At 41.6% G+C, this 23,194-nt stretch overlaps 1 protein-coding gene across 9 annotated transcripts in view; it reads left to right on the top strand.

Annotated features, from left to right (window-relative positions):
- ITPK1 (inositol-tetrakisphosphate 1-kinase) overlaps positions 1-23,194 on the top strand; it is a 134,005-nt gene that overhangs the window by 56,036 nt on the left and 54,775 nt on the right. For 7 of the 9 annotated variants that reach the window (NM_001012588.2, XM_040701046.2, XM_040701042.2 and 4 more), the window contains 2 exons: positions 12,285-12,410; positions 19,860-19,977. In NM_001012588.2, coding sequence (NP_001012606.1) covers positions 12,285-12,410; positions 19,860-19,977 — 244 coding nt within the window. Of the gene's footprint in view, positions 1-995; positions 6,685-12,022; positions 12,114-12,284; positions 12,411-19,859; positions 19,978-23,194 lie in introns of those variants that run through there. The other 2 variants (XM_046941790.1, XM_046941791.1) reach the window with 2 other exon arrangements.

The raw sequence follows: 23,194 nt of genomic DNA, 5'->3' as shown, positions 1-23,194 counted from the left end.
AGACAGGCTTTGCTCACTCTGGCATTGTTCTTATATTTTAACTGTTCTCTTCCTATATTCGCCTGTTAAAAAACGCTAAGGCTTGGATTTAGCATCTGCTGAAGGCATACCAGCAATTAATAGAATTTTCTGAGGATGTTTTACCTTGTGCTGTGACAGGAACATCTGAGACTCCTGTAAAAACAGTTGAGTGAAGAATAAGAAGTACAATTTCAGCTGTTCTTTTTTAGCCCATTTAATTACCACTGCATTCACTATCTTCCCTGAATAGGAAGTCATTTTCCTGTTCATCTGAGCCTTTCAAACAGTGAAAGGGGAAAGGAAAATGAATAGTAGGGGGCGGGTAGTGTCATTTTAAAGCTTCGACAGTCAGATGATAGGCTTGGTAGATGGCACCTGAAACTATTATTAACTAATTAAAATTAAATTGTGACCTAATTTCACGTGGTTGATTTACCTTTAAGTCAGAGCATCCATTGTAAAGAGGAAAAAACCAAAAACCTACTGCATCCTTGTAGAAGTCCAGCGAGGCCTTCTCCATCTGCTGAGGAATATTTCAAGATGGGTGTGGTGAGAGCTCAGGATTATGGAGAGCGCCAGACTTCTTTTATGGCTAGGTGACAAAGTGCCTCTTCACCTGCTTCCCCGAATGATGGTTTCTGATGGTCTTTTTTTTTTCTCTTGCTCATGTGCTACTCACTTAGCACTCCATTTACAATGGGAGTGAAATATGAGGTTGAGTGAATAATTTGAAACTTGAGGCTTTTCCACTTGATCTCCACTTCTGCACCTCTTTCTCCTTTTGTTCCTAGATGAATCTTTATGGAGCTCCTGGATCATATGTGTTCCTGGGTGGTGGATTTCTTTGTCGTATTGCATGCCCAGAACACAAACTCAGAGGATAAAGTAGATCAGCATTTAAGTACAGGAGTACTGTTTATGATTGGTAAGGGTTTTCTTACCAAAAAGTGAGTAATGCTCTAAGAATCTGCATTAGCCTGAGTGCTCCTACACAGTTTTTAAGTCCTGTGACCATGAGAAAAAGGTGTGGAAGAGAGTTTCTAGACTCTTGAGATGAGTTCTTCCCTCCCCAGCCCCCAACAGATAAATATTATACACACGCAGACATATATTTTAATGCTTGGTTGAATTCTCAAGCAATTAGTTTCATTTTTGGTTTTTATGTCTGGACATGAATGACCCATTCTGTGTGCAGTTTTTTCATTTGGGGTCTCAGTAATGCCTTGTATTTTAACTTACCTTTTACAAAGCTCATCCAATGTACACATTTCTGATCTTGGTGGAATTGGATTTATCTTTGCCACTGACCTATGTCAGCAACGATGCTCCCATCTTGCCCTGAGAGGAGGGCAGATTGTTTATTTTTTTTTAATCATTAGCCCAACTATGTGCATCTTTTCATTTGGTATTTAGTCATGTTGTACCATTTGTCCCATTTTTTTCTTTAATTCACCTTTCTTCATTATACTTCTTTCTTAGTGGTGGTGTCACTTACACTTCTGGGTAATTATTAAGGTCTATCAGTAATCTACTTATTGTGGTTAAGGCCACTAATGAAGGTATTAAATAAAATGGTCACAAGACTAGTGCCAAGGAATGCCAAGGATGCATACCACTCTGGTTTGCTACTGCTGCTTTCAGCATGCAAGCAGTTGTCATCTTGTCTTGTATTTAGCTCCCCTTTCACTTTCCTGTTCTTCTGTTAGTCCTTATCTTTCTCTGGTTTGGCTAATGGCATTTTTCACTGTAGTCTGAGAGATGAGCTTTGCTGAATTTTTTATGTCTACAGGATCAGTGGTCATACAGCGAGAGAGTCCTGACCCATCTTTTGTAGATTTGTGCCATGTTTCACCATGTTTGCTTAATTTTATTTATTTACCTCTGGAGATGTGATTATTTTCCAACATCTTCTAACATGTTGAAAAGTGTATGTAGTACTAGGTCAGCTGCATAGTCCATAGCTGTCATTTTTCCCCTCCTCTTTCCCAGATATTTAACAGTTGGGAAGTATACTGTAATGGATACAGTTATGTGGAACCCTTCTATTGCCATCCTGTGATTTCATATGCCATGCTTTGGTTAATTGGATTTTGTTTTTTTTATTATAAGTGTATATATAATAAGTTATTTGTAAGTGTCCAATTATAGAAGAGGGATGCCTTCCCCTGACCTCAGCATGTTGTGCTCTTCAGAGGCAGCTGACATCTGTGCCATTCAGCCAGGCTTCTCTGGTCAGGCACGTTTCAGGCACAATTCCTCTTGTCCTAGTATAGGAATCTAAAGCAAGCTAGATGAATTTGAAACCTCAAGGTATTTGACCACTTTTAGAGGCTTAAAATGTAGTTAGTGTTGAAACTTAGGTGAGATAATCTCACTCTCCGACTTCTGGTTTTGACTGGTGGTACCCACTGATATCTCTGTTCCTGCCTTTGATGCTGCCTTTGCTCCCAGTCAGCATCGTTATTCTTGCTGAAAATGGAAGCAAAATATGAGAATAAAATTTGGCACTGTTCCTGTTTTTAATATAAACCTTCACTTACTGAACAGAGGTTCTGTATTCATCTTCCTTTCTTTATGTACTTCCTAAATTTCACTATTTCGTATGTATGTAGGAAATGTTAAGACTCTATTACATTCAAATCCTTGAGCTTTTCACAGCTCAGCTGTCTTTGCTAATTACTTCCCTTAATTTATCAATTCGTCATCCTGAGATCATGAAAAATGCTTGGCTGTACTCCCTTTCATCCCGTAATTTAAGCTTAACCAGCTTGGTCAAGTATTTCTATTAGCAAATTTCATGTTAGCTTTTCCTGCTCAGGAATACCTGGCCCATACCCTCAGAACTAGTGTTTGTTCTCCTGAGTCTTGTGAGCAAATCTCTCCTAATTATACAGTTTTGTTTCCCATTAATATCTGGCTACAGCTAAATAATACTGCGAGATTGTCAAACCTCAGCACTGCAGCAGCAGGACTTGTTGTCACTCTTGTTTAATGGAAAATTGACCCCAAACGTTCTGTGTGGTTCTCCATACATTTTGGGCAGGTACTATGTTGGAAGACAGGTCACCTGGAAAAGATGTTGGGAGAAAGCAAAAGCAGAGAGGCCTCACAGTGGCTGAAAAGCATGAACTCTTGGCCATTAACTACTGTGGTCACATCCTCCATGCCAGGGAGTTTTCTGAAGCAATGTGTGAGCCCTGCTATGTTCCTCTTCCTCATGTTAGAGTCTCTCTTGTGTCCCAGCCACTTTCTCCTGGCTCCACCTTCTGCTCCTTTGTCCCATGTCTTCCTAGCAGTGCAGTGTGTGGGAAGGTGACCCGTGATGGCTGTGATCTTCAGCCATGGTCATCTTCCTCAGTTTTTAAAATCCAGGGCTGCTTTATCTTTGTGAACATATATGTTCATTTCAAAATGCCATTAAATTCATCATTAGGAGGAACAGCTCCATCATTTTGTCTCACTGGGACCCATGGTTTCAAGCTGAAGTAATGTATTGTAATTGAAAGGCAACTTCATTCTCCCATAAACAATACTCTCTAGAACAGGATGGACAGGAATATTGCAATCTTTCCCAGTCTCTCTTCTGATTTCTGCTCCTGCAGCTTAAGTATATGATGTAGATCAGCCTGAGCATGGCTTCTCCTTATTTAAACATATTTAAACATAGCCTTACCTATTTTTATTTTCCCTTTAGATGCTCTCTTAAAGCTGTTTTTTATCCCTGTTGTATTTCAGTGCATTTCCTCCACCTCTGTTTTGTGCTGTTGTGTGAACGTTTGCTAGGCACACAGTACTCATGAGCAATGTTCCAGAGTGTGTTTGGATGAAAGAGCACACTTTGAAAGTAATGTGTTTCAATTTTGTTTCATTTTTTTCAGAGCAAATCTTAATTGCCTTGGGCAGGGGGCAAATAAGCATGAGAACTTTCTACCCTGCCAGTTACTGCTCTTGCCACATGTAGTTAAATTCTGTAAACACAACAAAGACCACATAAATTCAGCAAAATGATGAGCAGGCTGGATTAAGTGTGTGCTGGGTGATACCTGAGTTCACCTTCAACTCTGCATCATCCAGAGCCTTTTTAGGGTGGAAAATACCCCCAGAAAACCAGATACTCTCATGCTGGTTATTCACAGAGAAGGCTGGCAGAGGCCTGGCTGTGCCCCATGCTTAACCAGCTGGGAGCTTTGTTTAGAGGAGGATCACAGCAGACACTGGTGATCTCCCAGTGATGCAGCTCTGCACCCAGGAGCACCTTCTGTCAGTGCTGGTTGACAAGGATGGCTGAGGAATTGTCCTGAAGCTGAGCCTGAGCTGTGTGGTGCGAGTCCAGACCTGGGTTTCCTCAGCCCTAAGGATAAAGGATGGTAGCCACACTTCCTGGTGTATGTTTCTGTGCAGATCAGCTTTTCTACTTACTAATCTCACTGCCAAAAGGAGGAAAGTTATGCAGTGCTTGTTTACATGGGTCCAAGAGAAACATTCAGAAGTACACTTTTCCTTCGTTTTAACTTTGTCTGTATCCAGTAGTTACTAAAAAAATAAAATAAATATTTGCAGTGATGTCCAATCTTGATGTTTTGAATGTTTATCCAGCGCTATAATTAAGCACCAAAAGCTTCAGAGAGCTGTCCCCACAGCCCTCCCCTTGCTTATTCAGGCTGTGCTGCCTGCAGGGCTGCAGTATTTCTGTGTTCTGGGTTAACTTGGGCATTCACTGAGGATGGCATTTCCCTTCCATTCCTTCTGCAGTGCCTGCTCTCCCACATGATTGATTAATAGAGCTGTCAGCTCGCTAATGGGACTAGAGCTGACCCAGTTCACTGAAGGAAACATTAAAAACCTTCCTTGTGAAGTCTTCCTGGTCTTTCTGGATCTCATTTGCCAGTTCAGAAGTTTTAAGTTTAGAAAGGAAACCAGACGTTTTCTGAATCAATCTATAATTTTCCCATACCTTCTTCTTCCATTGGGATCACCTATAGAGTCTTTTAATCAGCTCTATGTGAACATTTTTTTTGACAGGTACAGAAAATAAAGCAAAGCAGTCTTAGCAGCAGGTTATACCTACTGTGAATTCTACTCAGGATCTTGTTTTTCTATAACTTTTCTTCTTCGGAGCACTAATCCCCCTGTGTCACACATTTTCTGTTCAACTTTTCTCCTCTGCTAATCTCTGGATTTGTTCTGCTGCCCTTCCTAATCCACAAGGGTATTTATGACCTCAGAAGAAACCCTTGGCAAGAGGCTTTTTTTGGATTTGAGTAACATTGATTATTCTTCCTGCAGTGCTGAAAATCAACAGTTGCCTTTCAGACCGTCCGTGGACAGGGCTGAGCTGCTTAACCACTTGCTGACTAAAGTCTGCTTACTGTAGTTCTGCCCTAATGGGACATGAGCTTGCAGTGTAGTATTATGCTCATAAACGGCTGTTTCTGCATCTTTGCAAGTTCTGGAAAGAACTTTCTGCAAGTGCCAAAATATTGTACCTAAAAGGAGGAGATAAGCCAAGCCGAGGTTTATTTTCCTTTCTTGATATTTTTTTTTCCTTTGCAGGGCTCCAAATCAAAAACGATGTGGTTACAAGGTTATATACTTGGTTAAAAACAAAATGAAGAAAAAAAAAATGCTTTTCTGGAAAGCAAATTTGTACTGTGAAGAGCTCTATCCATAGACCAAGCATGATACTTCTGTTAGACGGTGAAGGGATGAACTTTGGTGCTAATGGGGACAAACATTGGTGCTAATAGGAGAGTAATGCTCAGCTGAGGTTCATAGAGCAGGGTCAGAGCATTGAGGAGGGAGAAAGGAGTCACTTTTCCCAGTGTTCTGCAGGCTGAGGAGAAGCCATGACTCTGTCACTTGTATTGCACAGCTCAGGGCAGCACTTGCTGGCTGCTTGCCCCTGTGGGAAGGATGCCAAGGAATCTGCAGGGAGGAGATGCTGTTATCCTGGTGAGCTGAGTGACTGCCTTGAATCACAGAATCGTAGGATGGCTTGGGTTGAAAGGGACTTTAAAGACCATTCAGTTCCAATGCTCTGGCATGGATAGGGACATCTTGTGCTAGATCAGGCTACCCAGGGTCCCAGCCAGGCTGGCCTTGGATGTGTGAATATTGTTGATTTTACATAATCCATAAATGATGTCCATGTATGTTAGTACTTGCAGTGTAAAATAATAATTAAAAAAAAGCTCTGAGATTTCACTGCCTCTCTTAATCTAGAGTGCAGTTTCTGTCTTCCCAGACTTCCCCGAGGCCATACCTGTCTCCAGGGCAGCGGCAGTGTCTGTCTCCTGGAAACGTGCAGAGCTCTTGCACCTACTCTCTGGCAACTTGTGTCAAACAGAATGCAAAGGAACCGACTCTGGCATCAGTGACAGAAAATGCAGAGAAACCATCTGCTAAACCTGGAATCTTCTCCTCTGGTGTTAGCATTTCAGTATCTGAGAAAATGGGAACCCAGCAGGGTTCATAGCTTACTCTACGCTGCTCCTCACCTTCAGGTGCATCCTGCTGCTTGGGATGGAGCTGGCAGCTGGGGCTATGAACAGCAGGCCTCAGTGGGGGGGCTGCTGCCCTTTCCTTCTGGGGTACTCTGAGAACCAAGCTGGGCAGAGCAGCAGCAGGCAGCCTGCAGAGTTAACATTCTGCAGTGACAAAAAGGTAAGCTCTGCAGCAGGTCTTCAGCTTCCTTGGTTCTGAGAAGACTAACAAAAAGGTGCGGTATTTTCAAGCTAAGTTTCCTTCCTGCTTAGGAAAGTTCCTCTCTGCCGTGGCAGCTGCTATTAGTGCTGCTATGCCGTCAGAGTGAGAGGCAGTAGGAGAGCTGGGGAAGTCTCTTCACTGCAGCATTTCCTGTCCAAGATTGCCACTGCAGAGTGGTGCTCAGGCTCACAGCACTGGAGAAGGATGGTGAGGGACAGAGAAAACAGATCCTGCTAGAGAGCTTTTGGCTTGTTCTCTGCAGCCTTTGATGGCTGGGATTGTGTTTGCCCTATGCAATGGGCCAGATCTGGTGGCTCTGCCTTAGAGGTTTGTGCTCGCTGTTCTCTGGCCCCAGATGCAGCAGTAATCATTGTGCAGGGACAGAGAAGGTCATTTCCTTGTTTGGCCAGAGAGAGAAGGAGGAACTCTTAAATATTTAAAAGTTTTAATATTTATTTAGTTTGAATACGTAAATATTTGTGGAGGTGCAGAAAGCCTGTGTATCGGTGGCAATACCTGTTCTTCATCTTCCAGATAACACAGTGTCTTTCTTCATGATGTATGTGCCTTGTCACCTTCCGTGGGCTTTGCTGTGGAGTCCTATGGGCCGGCTGTGCCTGCGTGGCCATACAGCCTGTGAGAGTGCCATCATGGCCGTGGGCCAGGCTGGGGCAGCTCCCTCACAACCAGGCTGAGCTCTCTGTGTCTGTGAGCAGGAGTCTGCTGTGTTCATGCCCCAGGCTGTGTCCACGTCTCATATGTGTGGGTAAAAATGCACAGCCATTTCCCTCATTTCTATCCCAGCACCTTGCAAATGGAAGCACTTTATCTCCAGTAATTAGACTATCCTGTGTATTTTTGTTGCTTTTACTTCTTACAAGGAAAACCAGTGAACTTGACACTATTGAATTTTGTTTCCTCCCTTCCCTCTCCAAAATTCTTAAGATATTTTTAGAGGATTTCATCTCTGAGCTTTTGGGGGAGAGAACAGCATACTGATAGATCAGCTGTCAGTTTTCAACTTCCTGAAGACTTGGCTTTCCAACCCAGAGCTCATGACTGTTTTTCAGCCTGACTTGTGCAGCACTGGTGTACAGGAAAAGGAAAGAATGGGAGAATCTTAAAGGCTTTGTTTTACAAGTGTTTTGATATAAGTTATGATAATACATAATTTATGTATTTATAAATCTATGTATTTTATGAAAATACATAAAAGACAAAATTTCTACAATTTGCCTCAGCAGAAGCAGGTGATTACTGGCCTGAAGGTGTACATTTGGTGGAGTTTAAGAAGCTGAATTAAGTTTGAAATAAATTCCACATATTTTGGGATCAGTGCAACCTTAACTGAATATTTGAATAGCAGGCTACAGAAGATGGTGTAGAAAACTCCATCTACAGCCTCAGGAGTGAGGGAACAGAGAGGTCAAGTCAGGCTGGTACTGTATGTCTGATGCACAGCGTAATTCAGTGCTAGGAAATGGTTAGATAATCACACAGAAACTTCTGGACTGTGATTCCTAAAAACGTCTTGAAGAGCATTGATGGATCTCTGTGAGAAGGGAGAGAAAATTCCATGATTTTTTTTCCCCTTTTGTTGCATTTAATTAAACTTTCTTGCACTTGGAATAATGTCTGATGATTCGGTCTTCTGTCTGCCTATTGAGAAGGCTCAAAACAAACCTAACATCTCTGGTGATTTCTCCTTATCTTCATCCACCTCAGGTGAAGTTCATTCCTTCAGGTGAAATTTCCATGAGATTTTTTCCCCTCTGCAACAAAACAGGCTGCTACAGAGGGATACACGGAGCTCTTCTAAGCAGGAGATCAAATAGAAACCAAACCAAAGCCAGAACTTAGTGCAGCACTCTGAGTTTGTTAGCCATTCGGAGTCTGGGAACAGAATGCTTAAAGAAGAGATGGTATTTTTTAATAGAAATATACTAAGAGAAAAAATGCAGAGAAGTGGAAGTGGAGAAATGTGTTGCAAATTCCTCAGGGGTGCAGCAGGGGACCGATCTTATTTTCAACTCAGAGACCGGGATGGTATTAAGACTTCATTTCATGCAAATGATAATGCAAAAATTATTTCTGCAAAAGAGCTTTAAAAAGGTTATCCTGTGAGCCACATTCTGAAATGCAGTTGATTGTAGCATGAACTGGAAACTCCCGAGTCAAATAAAGAACGCTTGCTTATTTTTAATCATTTAGATAAATGTTTGGTTTTCGTGTTTTGTTTTGTTTTTTGTTAGATCTGATGTTTGCAGTTTGTTTGTTTGTTTGACAGTGAGTGAATGCAGCCCGCTTTTTTTTTGCACTTGGACCTGGTTTTATTTTTAAACTCTGCTTCTAGAAGTGCGTGTGTGCTGGACTGCACTTGGGACCACTGGAGAGCAGTGGCACGCTGTCAGGCATCCATCCCATCCTCATAGTATAGATGGCCTACCAGTGTTCTGGAGAAAAACAACCCCAAAGCTTTAAACAAACTGTGCTTAATGGGAATAAACTTTTTTTGCCCTACTGTGTTTAACACACATTGGGAAAATGTGTTGGCTGCGTGCTTGGGGTGGGAAGAGAAGAGCAGGGATGGAACTGTGTGCGCATAACTTGCTTGTTGGTGGCTGCTCTGGGGAGACCACGGGGGGGGAACTATGAAGTTTCTATAGCATAGAGTGCTTGTTAACTCCCAGCCAGCCTTTGTGTTGGAAGGTGAGCAGACTGATGATGAGGGCATTTATGTAGTGGTTACTTTCTTCCCTATATGGATTTATAAGATCTGGAAAGGCGTACGCCTCGTATCTGCTGTTTTCCAGAAATAACGTATAGCTTTGATACTGTCTTCCATGTCATTCACCTGATCTCTGCTGGGTTTTGGTGGTAAGTAACAATGCCATGAAACCAATACTCAGCCTAAGTGTTTTCCCTAAGTCTGCTCTTTGCAAAAGCAGAGTGGGCAATGCAGACCATCGCATACTTTGCAGAAGAAAGCGCACCATGGCCATGGTTTTTGTTTCTATTTTTTTCAATCTGGTGCTGATAAATCTTTGCTCTCACTTCTGTTGCTATGGTGTTAGTGCTGTTCGAAAACAAACCTTTGGGTAATCATGTCAAATGCAAAGATGTTTGGAGAGGGAGATGCTGAAAGAGAGGGGAAGTAGGAGGGCTCAAATTCCAGCTGATGACGAACAATGAATCAGTGTTTGTCTCAGCAGAGGGCCGGCAGAAATTTTGCACTGTACTTTCACTGACTTGTGATTGGGTCCGATACTCCACTTGAAAAGGCCCCTTTTTTTTTCCCTTCCAAGGTTGTTTTTTTTTTCTTTTTCTTTTTTTTTTCTTTTTCCTTTTTCTTTAACTTCTTTTTCCTTGCTATATAAAAGGAAGGTGGAACTCTTCCAAATTCTGCGCGGCTCAGAAATATTTGCTTTCCACAGCGCGGCCCAGAACACAGAGAACTTGTTGTTGTGAACAGTTTGATCCTCCAATCCGCAAAATGCTGGATCAAATTTTGAAGGTTTGTGTGGCTGAAATGTACCTGCTGCCCTTGCTGAGCCACTTAAGCATTCATTGAATGGCCCAGGAGCAGCTGCTCAAGCGTGCTGCCATTCCTGGATTGTTTTATTCACAAAGCAGGAGGCAGAGCACTGTTACAGTGCCCTTTTTAACACGTTCTGGTTTGCCTACGCAGATCTTGATAGGTGTGTTTTGTTTACGTGCCCGGAACAATGTGCCTATTGGTTTTAGCAGACACAATTGTTGCAAGGAAGTTATCTTGCCCAGATGTCTTATGTTTCTGGGAAGCACTGTGCTGAAAATGCCTGCGTGTGCCTTGAAGGCTGCTTCTATTCCTGAGTCAAGGCTGAAAGGGAGGACTGTTTTCTTGGTTTTTAATGTTTCTCTGCAGATTGAGCTGCAACTGCCATAAGAACGTGGTGGGGTAACCAAACTCCAATACTTACTCGCTGCTCAGTGGTTTTCAAAGTGGAAGTCCTGAAAATGGAATAATTCACTTTTTATTTTTATTTTTATTTTTTTTATCTTGGCAACTGGGAACCTTCTGACCCAGTTAAATGGATCCCTTGTTTTACTGTTTCCTTCCAGATGTGATAGGCAGATGAAAAAAAGCTCAGGAAAAGTAGTTGGGTCATCTGACATTTCTTTTAAGGCTATTAGCTAATTTTCTGGAACTTCTTTGCAATAGATCCTCTCCTTCCCCATCCTTAGCTAAGCTGCATTTCACTTCATTTTGTCTTGATTCTGCAGATGCTTATGTCTGCATTCCTCTGATCTTGCTGCACTGCTCAGAGGAACTGAAATACAGGTTCAGCACAGCCACCCTCTTGCAGGCTGCTTACCCGCAGCTCATGGCCCACTCAGCAGCCCCATTGGCTCTGTTTGTCCTTGCCTATATGTCACCTTTGCATACAGGGAGCCTCTGCTGCTCACGTGCAAGAGGAGTCTGTTTCTCTCCTCCAAAGACGTGCCTTATTTTCCAGTTGCATTAGGATCTACATGAGTGCTTCAGAGATGGTACCAGACCTCAGCCTGCAGCTGGCAGCAGTAGTAGATCGTAATATGCCATCTGAGATGGGCTCTGTTGGGAAGAACTGCTGTTGTGTCTCAGTTTGACTCCATTTATTTCGCTCGAGCCTAGCCCAGGTCAGGGTGCCTATAGAAGAAAACCAGTTCAGCTTCAGGGATCAGTGAGGTTACAAACTAGCACCTTATTATAAGGCTACAAAGTTTCTATTGCTGCAGTTTTACTGGTGCTTGAGCTCTTCCCATCGTGTCTCATTTGTTACCTTCCTTAAAGCATGGGATGGGAAACTGTGTAAGACGAAGTCCAAGGCAATGAGGCAGTGAAAATTCAGCTCAATGCTCTCCAAACCGTGTCCTGGTACAGGGGACCCAGCCCTGTGACACATTGCCACTAATGTTGTGTCAACTGCGCTGTCTGGAACTGAGTTTCTGCCAACCCCATCCTCAATGTGTGTTCCCCTACCCAGCATCCTGCTGAATGGCATTGGCTGTGCTCAGGGAGCAGCACTCCTCCCGCTTGGGTAGCTCTCCCTGCAGCAGAGGAATTTGCAGAGATCCTGAATCACTTGCACTTGTGTTACCTGTAGTACCATCCTGGGTGCCGTTCTGTGCAGGCTCAAAGGGCAAAGGGCAGGGGAGGTGTTCCTTTAATTAATGGTGATAATTTTTGTTGGCTCAATCTTTTTGCGTTGCATACACATGTGATTGCAGGGAGGAGAGCAAAGAAGGAAATACTGCCTCAAGGTGGAGAAGAAGCACAGAAAGACCTTTGGAAGAAGGGTGATTGGCAGCAATTTCACTGCCTTTTCATGGAATTAGGTGTACATTGCTGAGAAATAAATATCTGAGTAAGGTTTCCTGGCAGCCAATGAAATGTCAGTTGTCAGGGATTTGGATAACATGTCAAAATAAAGGCAGTGTGTAAAGCAAATGCCCAATGTGATGGCAGAACTTCGGGCAGTGAGCCTCACGTCCTCCATTTATTGATAAAAGTTTTATCTTGTGTTTTTTTTTTTCAGCTTGACCTTACCAAACCCATTGAAGACCAGGGCCCTTTGGATGTGATCATACATAAACTGACAGATGTCATCCTCGAAGCAGACCAGAATGACAGCCAGTCTCTGGAGTTGGTACAGAGGTTCCAGGTATGTGATTCTTCCATAGCCCTTCTGCATTTCAAGCAAGAGGATGGTCTTGGTGCAGCAAATTCAGTCTGTTCTCTATGCAGTTGATGATGTTTGGTGAAAAGAGGTTTCTGGCACACTGCTGCCCAGCCCTAGAGTCCAGAAAGCGCTGTTTTGTCAGTCTGAAATGAACTTTCACCTCTGGTTACATTCTGCATTGTAAGTTTAGTAACAACTGGTTTCCCACCAAATGTTGGAATGTCATTTCAAGAACACTGGTGTAGTCAACAAAGAACAGGTGCTTCCAGGGTCCTTTACATCTCTGTCTCTCTATGACAGAAGCTACTAAAATAATTTGATCCAATCCAGTCCGTTCTTCCCACTTACTGGAATGCTAACTTCTGTAACATCAAGGCCAGTATCAGTATTTTCATCCTCTGATAGCATCCTGATTTGCTTCTTTTTTTCCCAAGTTAACATTGGTAAGTCAGAAATATGCAGGGCACAGTGGTACAGAGAACTGTTTTCCCAAATAATTCCTATCACAGTTTGAATGACGATGCATTTATCACTTTAAAAGGTGACGTTTCTGATGGGTAGTTTTGATCAAATGCATGTTCTGTTCTTTTACACCGAGAAGTTGAATAAGATATTTTCTGAAATTTATGGGATTTGCTTATGTCAGGTGGAAGAACAGTTCAGACAAATTCTGCAGTATTCGCAACTTTGCTGTCTTGGGAAACCACGTACTGTTTGCTCTGCTTAATGTTCTTCTAATAATGCAGAAAATGTTATACTTAAGGGAGAAAATATTCTCTTTGTTTTAGTTAGAAGATTTATTTGCTTCCTCCCACCAGTCTGTTTTTCAAACTCACACAGGAGGTACAGTTTGGCTTGTGGGTCTGGCCCTCTGATAACAGTTTTCTGAAGGATATATGGCTATTCATCAGTGAGTACCTTGGGCATCCACATCCCTCAGCACTTGAAATTTCAAATGCCCAGAGTAGGATATGAAGAGATGAATTTCAGGGACCTTCTGCTGAAGCTCACAGTCTTTCCCTCTTTCTGACATTAACTAATTTGCCTTCATAATAGACACACTGTATTGATGGGAAAAAATAATGCCCAAAGAGGGAAAAGAGCTCATGTGTTGAGTTGCTCACAGCTGTGTAAAACTCATGAGATTCCTGATCCTTACTTTGTTGGTTGCGTTTCTGAAGGTCTCATTTTAGCAGGGCTCAGAGAGCTCATCTCTATGTAGTAGTGCTGTGCTACCTCCTTTGTCCCCTGCAGAACACGTTGATAGGGAATTTGTGCACGCATTAGAGAATGGAGTGTAACAATACAATTAGTATCTGAAACATGTTTCCTTTATCCCCGAGCAAGAACTCATCAGTGGATATTGAATATTTTTGGTAAGAATTTCAGCTGGTCAATTTACTGTATTTAATTACTGAAGATCATAAGCTGTTCCTTTTTCAAATATCTAAGTGGGGTCTTTAAGAAGCACTATGAAGTATGGAGGACATATTTTCCTGAAGCTGCACTTAATAACCAATGTGAAGTTCAGTATGAAATGGGGCAGAGCACTTTGCAACAAGAGCCTTGGCTTTGGCTGAGAACTTAATGGGCTCTTCTTGGTGTGGTAGCTGCTGCATGAGTGGAATGCTGTTAGAGGTAAAATGACCCACTACAGCTAAATGCCTTGTCCTGAAAAATTTCTTAAAGTAATCACATTGTACCTTGATGCTATTCTATGTATTTTTGTTAGTACTTAAATAAATTAATCCATACTTTTTCTATAGGTTAAGTATTGAAGCTTTGTTTTTAAACCTACTTAGAAAATTAGAAAATCTCAGTGAAAATGTTTTTTTTATCTAATGAATCTGTGGGATACATTCTGATATTGGTGAGAGATAAGTGCTATATATTTATGTCTATTCTTTGGTTCAGAGACTTACTTTTTGTGTCTTTTTTGATAGCACTTGCAAAAGAGTAATATCACCCAAAAAGAGATGTAATGGCCTAAGAACAGCAAACATTCCCTTACAAAAATGCTAAAACAAAACTCCCCAAACTTTGTGTTTTTTTTCCCAAGTGCAAGTAGTGCAGACGGATGGAAGCAAGGATAAGTTCTGGGAATGTCAGATGCTGAAGAAATAGTTCACTGTCTCCTGACTTATTGGGTTGATACAGTTGAACTTGTTCAGCTAACAGTTGAACTGTATAAGGAAATAAATTTGGGTGAAAAGCACCCTATGGATAAAGTGCATTGTCTCATATCAGTCTCCTCTGCAGGTGAATTGTGTTCATGCATTAAGGACTCCTCTAAACTTTCATCTTCATTTCATGTCACTGCTGGTGATGACTTTAGTCTCTTTTGGACACTTTGCCTAATTCCAATTTAGCGTTGCTGTGTTTGCAAAGGCAAGTTTTGGCCAAGCATGCTCTAGAAGGGCTGCTGCAGGGCTGCAGTAAGAAACTTGCCTTGTTTTCACAAACTGCTTGGATACAACTGACCTTCAAGGGCTTCATAGTTAGCAATATTAAATTTAACCACAGATGACAATAATAAAAAAGCCAGAATGTTAGAGCAGAACTTCTTCTGTCTCTGTCATTAGTCCTTGGTTGTTCAGTAAATAGTTATCTAATGTATTTGTTTTTTGAAGGTGCCATCTTCCTGCAAAGAAGTGTAATGTAATGCGTAGAGAATCAGAAGGGAATTCTGGGATATATGTTCAGTCCACAGTTTCATTGTGTGATCTGGATCATCCCGTTTGCATCCCCAAGTCATAAATGAAAGAAAATGTTATTAACTCCTTTTTGAGATGAATGAGGAGCTGATAGTGCAAATAGTGTGTTCCCTTATTGCTGAACTTGATCTGAGTAAACAATCCAAAAATGGATATGCTGGTTATCCTGCTGTTGAATATAAATTTAACATCAAGCTGAAACCTGGCACTTGGCTTATTGGTGGCTCCATGGAGCAGTCTTTCGGTAAGCGGAAAGCAAGGGCTCCTTGACCACAGGAGGAGGAACAGTCTGCCAGGCTGCATTTCTGACCTCTGGAAGAATAACTTATTTCAGAGCTGTATTGTAGAAGCCGTGACTATCTCTTCTGCAGAAGGTTAGGAGGAAGCTGGGTCTGTGTGCCTGCTCTCTGCGGGCTGTGACGAACACTTGCAGTCTGGTGCCAAGCACCAGCAGACTGGGAAGCCTCTTTGCATGCCAGTTTTATCTTGCTGTTTAATGACTGTTCTCAATTGCATTGTAAAAAGTTATAGTTACAGCAGACTCTCAAAATAGTGAGAAGGAGTTGCGTGCTGCTAGTGGTCTTTTAACTGGAGAAGACCTTTTGGACTGAACCTTCTGAGGTCTTTGTGCTATTTGGATATGGTCTGGACTACAGTTCCTCCAGAGCATTGGCAGCTGCTCAGTGATCTCCTCCAAAGCCAAAATGAAGACCATGTGCAGCACCTAGTGATTTGTGTGAAGGACAAACAGAGAAATTTTTCCATTTGCTTCGCAAGATACTTTAGCCCTTACATTACAGAATGTGGAGTCTCCTTTCCTACCCGCAACAACACTGGGCTGAGCTGATTGAATACTATTTATTTGTCATATAATAAAAAACAAACAAAAAATCACAAAACACCAGAACAGTTAAGTCCGTGGTATTTCCTTCTTGACCAGAGGAACGTGGGAGAGAAGTCAGGTGTGAAAGGTACCCAAGGAACCCTTTCACTTGTTGCTGTTCTAGTTCCTGTCGTCCTGCTAGGAAACAGAAGCAAGCTACCCCAGTTCCTGTCCCCACATAGAGTTTATGACTTTGAAAGTCAAATATATTTTGGCTGGTATAAGCCACTGCTGACTAGGAAAGTTTGTTAAGCTCTGATTTTAGCAAAATACTTTCTGAATAGCTGCCTGTCATAGCTGTACAAGGGCTTTTATGTAGCTTTATTCATTGCAGCTCCTTCTGTCTGTTCCATTCAAGTTGGTGGCCTTAAGTGATGGAAAATCAATAGGATTGTTAATTTGTCTTTCAGAGCTTTTTTGAACAGTTTCTCTTCTCATCAGCCTTCTTGAAAAGATATCACAAGTAGTTTTATTCCTAGGCCTGTGCAGTCAGGTTGATGAAAATTGAAAATGTCCCTTTTTCTGCTCTTCATTCTCCCCACCACCGCCCGTCTTTCCTACTTCTGGCTCTCCTACTCTGAAGCTGTCTGGGAAGAGCTCTGCTGTTAGAAGGGCTTGGGACTGGGGTGAAGGGAGATTAGGGAAATATTTTGAAAGGTAAGAAGTTAGGCTTTATTCATGCTGCACCAATTGCTTTCCTCAGATTTCTCACTTTCAAAAAGGTGATTTGGGTACTCATGGAGATGAGGAGATGATGCTGTGGATTTTTTGTGTTTTTTGTTTGTTTTTTTTTTTCTTTTTAATATACTAGCCCATTCTGTTCCTAGTTACCAGCTTTACACTGAAAATACTTACAAGTTTCAAATTTCTTTTCATGTGTTCTGCTGAAAAGGGTAAGTGAAAAATCAAAGGAAACATTCCAAGCTTAGTCATTTTTTTCTTACTGGTGGGACAGGATAAGACACATAGTTGAAATAGTCTATTTGCACTTGAATTCACAGGCCAGTGCCTGTGGTTTTTCCCATTTGAAAAATAACTCTCACACTGGTGTTGGAAGGGCCTTATAATCAGGCAAAATTAACTAAAAATCTCTCATCCAAGAGCCAGCTGGAGTGAGAGAGCTTCCTGAGGATAGGTATTTGTGAGATAAAGCTGTGGGGAATTCTTGATGGAAAACCAGGGAAGCTGAGAGCTCAGAAATTTGCTTTCAGTCGTAGCACAAATAGAAGAGGAACAGATAATGTGTCTGCCCACTGCTCTGCGCTGCCACCAGCATCCTTCCCCACCACTGCAGGGATCTAATAGGTTTAAAGAGACAGACAGTTTTGGGATGGATATTTGCTGAAGCTCTACCTGGCCTATAGCTTTCCTTCTGGAAGGAGGCGTACATACACAGAGGGCCCCACAGCCCAAGACAACAGGAAGGTCTTTTATATTTTAAGTCTGAATCTGATTCAAGGTCATTAGATGAATTTTGTTTCTGCCTCTACATGTTTTCCCGTTGGAAAACATCCATTTGTTGTTATAAGCAGTTATCTCCATGTTTCTATACACAGGAAAACACAAATCCAAACACTGTCACTGTTTCATTTGCTGACATTTTTATATGCAGTTTTTGTTTAACATTAAACAAAGGGTTATTGAAGTTTTATTACTTAGTAATAAAGTCAAGTCAATGAGTCAGTGAGTATTTCTTATCATCTAATGACCTAATATTTGCAGTAGATACTGTATCAACTTTCTGTTAAAATATTAAAAATTAAAAAAAAAGAAGTTACCTTTTTGGGTAAGATGGCAATCAATTCTATTCTCATCTCTATATATGCTTCTCAAGAAGGCCTTTAAAAAAAATTCTGGGCTATATCCAGAGGTATTTAATAGGGAACATGAAATACTTTGTCTCCCTTTGATTTCAAGTTTCATTGCTGGCCTTCTGCCAGCAGCAGGGCTGGTACAGAGCATTACTGAATACCAAGCCTGGAATACAAACAAAGGAAGATCTGCTAAAAGTCCCGTTTTTTTTCTTGTTTGCGTTTATTGTATCAAAGATTAGAAAGAGGAAAACATAAACATTGTCTGGGTCAAGCTGAACTGCAGCCCAGGGACAGAGCCTTTTCAAAATACTGCAGGAAAGTCTAAATATCCAACAGATTGTTGTTTGGGTTGTTGAAGTCTGGAGCTGGATACCAGTCTTTGATAAATCAAGCAAAGGAAAGCGTGGTATTGTTTTGTTGGGATGACCAGAGAAGAACTGAATGGTGAAGGTTGACAGGTTGTGCTCTCCTGAAAGCTATCTTTTGGATTCGGTCATTCTCCTTTTGCAGCTGCTCCATTTTCAAGTTCATATTTGTAATATGAATATTACATAACTCATCCACTTTTTTTTTTTTTTCCCCAGTAAGAGAAGGTTGTATTTAGTCTCCTGTGTGTGTTTGAAGAGGTTGTCTTCTTACGCTATTAAGTCCCCCAGGCTCTAAATGGCTTCTGGGAAACAGCCCCCATGCTTGGTGGTTATTTTGTGTTTGCCTTGCAGAGCTCTTGGAGTCTCACTGAGGCAGCAAGATGAGCAGTCAGTCACTGGAAAGTCAGCTGAGATGCTTACTGCTATTGAAGCATTGCCTGGTGTAGAATTGCCTCAGGATCAGACCTTCATTCCTGTTAAACTTCATTATGCTGTGTCAAGCTTAGTTCTTGGATCATCTTCTAATATGATTTAGAGCTATTATCATTATAAATGAAGTTCCTTACAGAGAGCATTAAAAAACCAGAGCTCCTTCTGGAAATACATTGGTGAATTTGAGCCAAACTAGAGTGGAGTATACCTGAGCGCAGAACAGTGAGGATAGTCATTATCAGCAAGAGAGCATCAGGAGGATTTGGAAGCTGCACAAGGAATGGAGAGAGGGAAAAATAATTTCCTCCTTGTAGGGCAGTGAAGGAGATGGAAGCCAATGGGAGGAGGACTGTATGTGTGAGGTGAGCGATCAGTACATGCAGAGTGGGCCTAAGTGGACATATGTGGAGCTTGAGCTCAACATGGAACCAGCATGGTCAGGGTGGAGGGGCCATCACCACATTCCAAAGGAGGAACCAGTACACCATGAGAAACACTGCAGGATGTTCATGAAAGCGTGGTACTTGCAGAAGCAGTTACCGTGTGCTTATGTGAACAAATTTAAAGAAATGAATGGAAATGCAAAGTAACTTTTGGACGCTGGGTTAAAGACAGACAGATGCTAGCTTTGGAGGTGTTTGTCCTAGTTTGGATGAGGTAAGATGGATTCTTGTTTACCGACTTACTTTAATTCCAGCCCTTATCAACCGGCTCTTAACACAGCATTCAGAACAGCTAGAGGACGGCTTTAATAGCAGCATTATGGAACCCAGATGTAGTTCTGAGCTTGGCTCAGGCAGTTTTGATGTTCATGTGTAGCAATTCAGTGCAGGACTGACCCCAAGATAGCAGTGTGTCATCTTTCTTCTTCTAATTGCTTTTCTCTGCCCTGCTCACAGCTGTTACTGTGGCACTTTGCCACTGGCTCATTTCTGAGCTGATGGGGTTGCAGCACAGGTTTCACTGCTGATGGTGAGTCCACAGGAGGAATGTGCCATCCTGAAGCAGTTAGCTGTCACATTTGTTTTTGTTTCAAATGTCAGCATCAAGTCTGCCTTGTCACATCCTGCATTGCCAGTATCTGTCTGCCTCCTGTAAAAAAAAGGTTGGATGTTGACTGAGGTTTTTAACTTTGTTCTCTTTCCCATCTCAGTATTTTCCATGCTCTTCAGCCAACCTAATGCCTTTTATTTTTTTTCCCCTTCATATTTGTTTTGCAGGAGTATATTGATGCTCATCCAGAAACCATTATCTTGGACCCTCTTCCAGCTATTCGTACGCTTCTGGACCGATCCAAGTCTTATGAGCTCATTCGGCAAATAGAGGCATACATGCAAGGTAGGCCAGTCACCTGCTGTCCCACAAGACTTCTTATTGTGATTTGTTGTGAAGGAAGCAGCTGGCTTATGGAGGTTGGCTGTGAGGTTTCCAGCAGAGGCTTTGGGCCCCTCTTAATTCTCTCTCTCCATGGGAGCGTGAACACTGAAGGACTGCGGTGGCATGGGATTGCACTCTGGACCACAGTGCTCTTCTCTTTCAAAGCATGTGAAGGAGGTTTTCACCTGGTTAAAAATATGCTGTGGCTTTAATGGGGAGTGTATTCACTACAGTGCTCACAGAAATGTTCAGGAAAACATTTTCTTTCTGTGCGTGCTGATAAATTGAGATGTCTCTACAAACTTAACAGCCTGTCATAAGAATCCTGAGGCTTGAATTTTGAGATTTATGGAAGAAGAAAATTTTTTGAAGGGACTGAAAAAAATTAAGTTGTTAATAGAGCTGAGATGCTTGCGAAATGCTGGAAGCCTGTCACACAAGTTAATTGCTAGGTGGAAGCATAAATGTCCTACTGGTTTTGGCTTGCTACCTGACATACATTGTTGCCTTTAATTGGACTCAATTGGATTGAATTCCTGTATTTGGAAGTCATGCTTCTTAAACTTGAATAATTCTAATATCTTACCATGTTAACTGTTAGGTTTCGTTAGTCTTTTATTCCCTTTCTACTTCTTTTACTGCCATTTTCTTGTCTTGGCTTTTCTGTTTAGTGTTAGAGAAGCTCTAAAAGCAACTGTTCCTTACATTAGATGACTACATTCCAGGGAAATTGCATTTTTGAACTGTGTTCTAATGTGGCATTATTGTAATTTTCTTTATGATTGTGTTATTATTACTTCATGGGCGCAAAGGAAACTCATCAATTTGCATTTTTATAATTTGGGGTTTTATTGACATACTGTTTCCATCGGACCTGCCTGGCCCCATTGGTAGTGTCTGTAGGGGCCTCTCAAATACGTAAAAGGAAGTCTAATAGCAGCAGTCTCCCATGTGCTTTACAAGAAAATGTTCAATACATTTAAAAGAATTTTGTTCTGAAGTGATGGTGTATGTGAATGAGAAAGAGTTACTAAGGTAAATCTGTGCTCTGAAGATGGAGTTTGTTTGTTTGTTTTCTAGCAGTAAAGAGATTCAGGTTTTTTATTATTTCTTTTTTCCTTAAATTGTTATTGATATTATTGTCCATATTTTCTTTACGGTAATACCATGCTCAGGAGAGCATCCAGTTTTAACAAGGAGTTTGAATTGCACATATTTCAGCCTCCACTGGTCAAACTGAGAGAGGAAAAAAAAAGAGGGAAAACTACTAAGGAAGAAGAAGGAAAAAGTCAATTTTTATTCAGTTCAAACTGACAGCTTCCAAGAGAAGCCGTTAATAAAATTTAGGAATGAGGCAGGAAAAAGCCTCACCTGTTTTCACAGGTTCTAGTGTTAGGTGAGCTATGCCCCCAGATCTCCCAGATATAGCTCAGCTTGTTTCTTTCTCATCATCAGAAATATTATGACAGAGACCTTGAACTACCTTTGTATTTAGCAGGGAAAATCTCAAGAGAGCTGAATAACTGGCTGACTTCTTGTTCTGGCCCAAGCAGACCAGCTTCTGTATTCCCACGTGTAATCATTCGCAGTAGAAGAGACCAAAATAGCTTCATCCCTCTAGGCAGCGCGGTGGGTTTTTTCCCCTCCTAATTTTCACCTGCTAAACTGTGTTTTCTGCTCTGCAGCTGTCATGGAATATCCCAAGGCAGTGAGCACTTAAAAAGCTCAAACAAGAAGTAATACATCTGTAAATAGCATAAGGTCTTTAAAGTCGCATCTTTTTTGTTCTGGAATTTAGAAAGGAAGTCACTACCAAGAATAATATCCTAGTATTTAGCTGTAACTAGAGAATCCATTTTATCACGGGATGCAGATTGAATGTGGTGGGTTAAGCTCAGTGCAAGGGATTCTCTCTTCCAAAGGAATGTCGTATGCTTGGGACGGTTTGTATTTGTGTGAGGAGAAATGCTCTGCTTTGGAAAACCATTCAGAGGACAGGTTTGGATTCAGGTGATCTCTGCCTTTGAGTTACATTTCAGAGGAACTGCAAACATAGTCCTTATTTATGATCTTCAGTTTGCATTTCATTTCAAGCTTGTTAAAAAGAATACAATCAAGTATAATCAGAGGTTTATACCAGTTTAAGGGAGGGTGAACACATGTTCTGGTCACTTGCATGCATCTTCAGAAATGTCGGATGTTGCTGAGGTGACCACGTTCTGTAGCAATAGGGCCTGGTGTTAGATGAACAGCTTGATTGCATGGGTAATTGTCGTTCAGATATCCAGGTTAATGCCTTTTGACAGTGAATTCTCCATATGGCATGATAAAAGGAATGGCTCTATGAAGTGCCTAAAACTGGCATCTGGATATTGTTAAGCTTTCTGAAAGTCCTGCAGGATGCTCTTTGTGAAGCCAACCATGTGACTGAAAAAGGATTTTGATCCAGCCTCATGAGAACAGGTTGGAACAGGCGTTTTGTGGCACATACATTGTCTCTGCTGTTGTGGCCTGTTGCTAGAAAAGGGTCTGAGTTGGAGGAGAACTAAAAGTAAGTAGGCAAGAGTTACTCATGCAGTTTGGCGTGAAGCATAGAGTTAAACCTGAACTTCCAGATCGTAGGTTGATGCTGTAAGCACTCAGTCCTTGCAGGAATATGGGGTCCACAGAGTCATGAAGGTTGGAAAGGACCTCTGAAAATCACCTAATCCATCCCCCTACTCAGAGCAGGATCCTCAGGATCCTCAGGTTCCTCAGAACATGTCCATCTGAATGCTGTGTATCTGCACAGACAGAGGCTGCATGACCCTTCTGGGCAACCTACTCCAGGATTACCTTGAACCAAGCATGCTAGCATGTAGCTAATGGGGTAAAGTGACTTGCAGAAATCCAATTTTTTTCAGTTCATATAATAGTATCTCCTTTGGAAGGAAATGGAGCACTCTTCTAAAAATATACATGCATTTATGTACAGCTATTTTAGCATTAGTGGTTTCTTTTTTGGAAGAAATAGCCTGATCAGGGCTGAGACTTCCTCTTTTTTTCCTCTTCTCTCTTATTTTGAGTGCAGGGTCAGAGATAGAGTCATTCTGAAACCTTCACTTCTAAGTCTTTTGAAAAAAGTTTGCATTCTCTACTCGTGTCCTACATAGCTGGCAGGTCTATCTTGAAATAAATC

Source organism: Gallus gallus, chromosome 5, assembly GCF_016699485.2.
Source record: "Gallus gallus isolate bGalGal1 chromosome 5, bGalGal1.mat.broiler.GRCg7b, whole genome shotgun sequence".
NCBI classification, from domain to species: Eukaryota; Metazoa; Chordata; class Aves; order Galliformes; family Phasianidae; genus Gallus; species Gallus gallus.
This window is presented reverse-complemented; position numbering and strand designations above follow the sequence as displayed.